The sequence below is a fragment of the Alnus glutinosa genome, chromosome 14 (assembly GCF_958979055.1).
Source record: "Alnus glutinosa chromosome 14, dhAlnGlut1.1, whole genome shotgun sequence".
Classification (NCBI taxonomy): domain Eukaryota; kingdom Viridiplantae; phylum Streptophyta; class Magnoliopsida; order Fagales; family Betulaceae; genus Alnus; species Alnus glutinosa.
This window is the reverse complement of record NC_084899.1, coordinates 23,868,080-23,873,042: the sequence shown is the minus strand read 5'-3', so window position 1 is coordinate 23,873,042 and position 4,963 is coordinate 23,868,080. Positions and strand designations below refer to the sequence as shown.

Below are 4,963 nucleotides of genomic sequence, written 5' to 3'. Positions count from 1 at the left end.
AACCACGTAAATCTATGTCTTGTTTTTCTCGTGCTTTCTCTCTTTTCGATTTTTTATTATTCATCGTTGTTGTGCACAGATAATGACATTCATTTTTCAGCTTTCAAAAGCCTTCATTTTAGCTATATATATATACACGCCTCTAGAAACTTCAAGCCCTTCATGACTAATATGCTCCTTAAACAAATCTCAAAGTTAATAATTAGAAAATCACTACCAAATCGACGTGGGTTTTTTTTGTCTCTTAGCAGTTTATCTTTTTCTGTATGTCTTGGCTATGCCGGCCATCCTCGATCTGTCATTAAACTATTGCTATTAATCTGTTTTGTCACAGGAAAACTTTTCTTCTGTCATCTCTTTGCTCATCATCCAAACTTTCTCCTTTAAAAATGGCCTCCACCTCTCCCAGACACCCCCCCCTCACCACCATCTTTTCCCTTTCTTAATTTCTTCCACTTCCTTTCCCCAATGAAAGCAGGCTTTGAAGTTGTTAATCATGGAGCTTTGGACACGATCCAACCCCATGAGCCATGGGACTACACCACTGCTGCCTCTCCAACTCCACCCTTCGAGCTCTCTGAGTTGGTGGAGCAAATCACAAAACAACTTGTCGATGACCTGCCGGAAACTGCTGCCTCTGCCGATATCTTGCCATCACTCTCAGGCGACCTCAGACCAAGAAAAGCCATTAGAAGAAACTACTTTGACACCGTTGCCGCCGGCAACGATCAGCTTCAATCGAGTAGTAATAATGAGCCTCGAGTTAACGTTAATTCTGACCATGGAAGGAGCAGTGGGTTGAGCAGGGTAGATGAGCATGGCTTAACCCTCATAACTCTGCTTCTGGAGTGTGCCGTTGCTGTCTCGGTCGACAATCTTGGAGAGGCGCATAGAATGCTGCTTGAGCTAACACAGATGGGCTCACCTTACGGCCTTTCTTGCGCCGAGCGCGCCGTGGCTTATTTCGCTAAGGCCATGTCTAGTAGAGTTATCAACTCCTGGCTCGGTACTATTAAATTACCGTTTATCTTAAAAATTTAAATTGATCATAGAAAGAGGTCGATGAATTTAATCGTTTAGTTTATATTATCACAGGTATTTGTTCTCCTTTGGTTGCCTACAAAAGCATTCATGGCGCTTTCCAAGTGTTCAACAACATATCCCCCTTCATCAAGTTTGCACACTTCACATCCAACCAAGCCATCCTTGAGGCTTTCCACCGGCGTGACAGAGTTCACATTGTTGACCTTGACATCATGCAAGGCCTGCAATGGCCGGCCTTGTTTCACATCCTCGCCACCCGCATGGAGGGCCCTCCGCATGTCAGGATGACGGGCATGGGCGTGTCTATGGAGATTCTGGTGGAGACGGGAAAGCAACTTGCCAATTTCGCTAAGCGGCTCGGAATGTCATTTGAATTCCACCCAATTGCAAGGAAGTTTGCAGAAATCGATGCATTAACTGTGCAAGTCCGGCATGGAGAAACTCTAGCCGTGCATTGGCTGCAACATTCCTTGTACGATGCCACCGGGCCGGATTGGAAAACAATGCGACTGCTAAAAGAGCTGTCACCAACGATCATCACACTGGTAGCGTTAAATTACCACTCTTCTCTAAAGCTTAAACTGATAAGAAGTAATGAATTTAGTCATTTAATTTAGAGAAATACTATTTAGTAGATTGCTATACGACTGAAATACAACTAAAATAAATTTTATTACTACTTCATCTCAATTATATGATAGTCGTATAACAGTCTACTAATTAAATATCATTACTCTTTAATGTATATTCTAACAATACTCCTTACGTGTGGGCTCAAAGTACTCTCTCTTAATAGGTGAGGTCGAACACGTGAAAATATTTAATTGAAATGAGAGGTGAATGACGGAGATAGGGTTCGAACTCATGAACTCTACTCTGATACCTTGTTAAATAAAAAATTATGAATTTAATCATTTAATTAATATCCTAACGTATAGGTAGAGCAAGATATCTCCCACAGCGGGTCTTTTCTAGACCGTTTTGTCGGGTCACTGCACTACTACTCGACGCTCTTCGATTCCCTTGGAGCCAATCAGCCTGTCGACGACCCTAGTCGGCACCGCGTGGAGCATTGCCTTCTCCACAGGGAAATCAACAACATATTGGCAATAGGAGGGCCGGCGCGAAGCGGGGAGGACAAGTATAGGCATTGGAGGATTGAGCTTGCGAAGAATTGCTTTGTTCAGGTGCCGATGAGTGCGAATTCTATGGCTCAAGCACAGCTGATATTGAACATGTTCCCTCCTGCTTATGGATATAGCCTTGTCCAGGGAGATGGAACTCTCAGGCTTGGATGGAAGGATACCAGTTTGTATACTGCTTCTGCATGGACTTCTTCTAATGCTCCTACGTAGCTGCTAATGAATATGTTTTTGTTTGTCTTTGGTTCTTAATTTTTTTTCTTTTATTTTGGTACGTAGAACGTAGTCAGACTAAGGAATTGTCAAGAGTAAATTTATGGGTATGGAATACATAGATGCCTAGCTTTGACAAGGTTATTAAGGTTCCCTTTTGTAGTTTCTATAACCATTTGTCCAATACAATATGTGTTTCCCAAGCCGTTGTTTGAGTAACGCTAAAAACTACGCATTTATCTTACTCTATTGACGTAGCAGTGTCAATCAACTTTTATTTTATTTTTAATAAGGACTGATTCAAGGGTTGATTGGCATAATCACATCAGCAGAGTGAGATAAAAATATAGTTTTTAGTTTTACTTTTTTTTCAAGAGTTGATTCATACTATCACGTCAACAGAGTAATTTAGGCAATTTGAAAGTAATTTAGGCCGATTTTTAGTGTTTTGGACTTGTTTTAATTTTTTTTAAGCCCTCATCTTTATAGAATATATTGATTTCACATTACTTTTGCATTTTCGCCCAAGTGTTACATGAGAATACAACATAGTCAACCAAACCATTGTAAATATAACTTATACCTAATCTAAAATGACGTCATTTTGGTATTAAACACCAAAACGACGTTGTATTGATAAATTTATTAAATATAATTAATATAAAAAATATATATTATATATAAAAGGTATGCGAATGCGGTTAATAACTGAATCCACATACTCTAAAAGAGCTATATATTCACATCTACATATTCGAAGAGTTATTTGTGGCCCCAGATAGAACCCAATGAATGGAACTCTATAATTGAGCTTAGTGTGCTCATACTGAATTATGTGTACTTACTGTATTATTGGCTGCAAATGAATCCCAACGAATCTAGGGAGGCCCTGGTGCATAGATAGATGAAGAAGAAGAAAACTACTCAATCTTGGTTTGTGCTTTTAGGAAGAGTGTTCTAATTTTTTTTTAAAAAAAATATAATAATAATAATTAAAAAAAAGAAAAAAAAAAAGGCAGGGCTTGGGATAAGCTCATGACTTTTTAGTTGGTTCAGTCAAATCATTAATAATTCTGTATAGCACATTACTTTTTAGACAAAGTTAAAGGAAAAATTTCAAAATAAAAAAAGGGAATGACTCTTCGCCCTGATACCGTCCCTCAATAGAGACTTGTACGAAGGATTTATACAAACAGCAGAGTATTCAAATCAAATAAAATATTGAAAGGAATTGGATTTTGACAATATTGAAGTAATTGTGCTAGTAGTTAAGCCCACAACCATCAATACAACAGCAATGGATTGACTAGCTAGGTAATTAATAAAGCAGATTGACTAGGTAATTAATAAACAGATGGATGGTGCCCATATAAAATTTAGAAGAAACTACAAGAAAGCATCAAAAGTGGAATTTGGATCTAGTCATGGCTGCACTGCAAAAAGAAAAAGAAAACAAAAAAAGTGAAAATTTTGGCCAATATTATCATAAAAATTTGGTATAATTGTTACCGAGGGCGGAACCACCTCACGGCCCAAGGTTTTCCTAAAAAAACAAAAAATAATTATTTTACTCCTAATTTTTTGTAATTTTTTTTGTTTTGCCCCCTAATTTTTTTTTCTTCAATTTAACCCCCCACAAATCTCAAATGCTGCATCCACTCCTGATTGTTACAAAGTCGGAACCAACAAATCCAAAATCACCTCACACCTATTGACTTATAGCATATTTTAAAAAAAGAAATATATAATAAATTTATGTTTGCCTTCTCGGTCGGGAAAGCTTCTGCGCTCATAATATGACAGAATGGACGCTTCCGAATCTTTTTCTAAAAGCATTATATATCATCTCTTCCGAGTCTTCCTCCTTTCGCTTATCTATTTGGTTCGACGGTAAAAATAATCCCTCCTTCTCAGTTTTTTAAAAAAGAAAAATCTAAAAAAGAATTATTTTCAAAGACATGAATTCCAATTACGATAGGACGACCTATCAGAAAGAGCAATCTTGAGCTTAGGATTCTCTCAGTCAATCATGAGTAGAGTTTGTACGAAAGGGGCACATGAATCTCGATGAATCTAAGAAGGCCCCGTTGTGTAGTCATATATAATAAATGCAAACGAATAATGATAATTATTACTATTATTATTAACAGACAAATAGTAGGAATTGGCATCCATCATTCCATGTATGAAAAACAGCAATATTGCAAATACAATCTTTGCCAATTTGGGCAATTCGTATTTTCTGGATGGCCTATTTGTGGAAACATTAAAAGAAAATAGGGTTAACTACATTTTAGCCCTCCAAACTACCACTCTTTCTTCGGACGGCCCTTCAAACTACCAATGCTTAGATTTGGCCCTCCAAACTTTCATTTTCTGATTTTTTGGCCTCATCCGTCTATTTATGCCGTTAATTCTAACAGAAATTGGCTAAAAACTCGAAAATACACATCTCTTAACCGTGGGAATTTCAAAGTGTACGAGGGGTATTTTCGAGTTTCTGTTAAGAATTGACGGCATAAATGAGCGGATGTGGCCAAAAAATCAGAAAGTGGTAGTTTAGG

General features: G+C 37.8%; 1 protein-coding gene across 1 annotated transcript; it reads left to right on the top strand.

Moving 5' to 3' along the window:
• Positions 1-393: 393 nt before the first annotated feature.
• Positions 394-2,725, top strand: LOC133857683 (protein SCARECROW-like). The gene is made up of 3 exons (XM_062292982.1): positions 394-1,006; positions 1,096-1,589; positions 1,983-2,725. The coding sequence occupies exons 1-3, from the start codon at positions 469-471 to the stop codon at positions 2,397-2,399; spliced, it is 1,449 nt and encodes a 482-aa protein (XP_062148966.1). The 5' UTR covers positions 394-468; the 3' UTR covers positions 2,400-2,725.
• Positions 2,726-4,963: the final 2,238 nt, after the last annotated feature.

Bases quoted from the DNA above. Each gene is read 5' to 3' on its own strand.
- LOC133857683 (XM_062292982.1), top strand. From the start codon at position 469: ATGAAAGCAGGCTTTGAAGTTGTTAATCATGGAGCTTTGGACACGATC. The intron at 1,007-1,095 runs GTACTATTAAAT...ATATTATCACAG, and splicing joins AGTTATCAACTCCTGGCTCG to GTATTTGTTCTCCTTTGGTT. The intron at 1,590-1,982 runs GTAGCGTTAAAT...CCTAACGTATAG, and splicing joins CACCAACGATCATCACACTG to GTAGAGCAAGATATCTCCCA.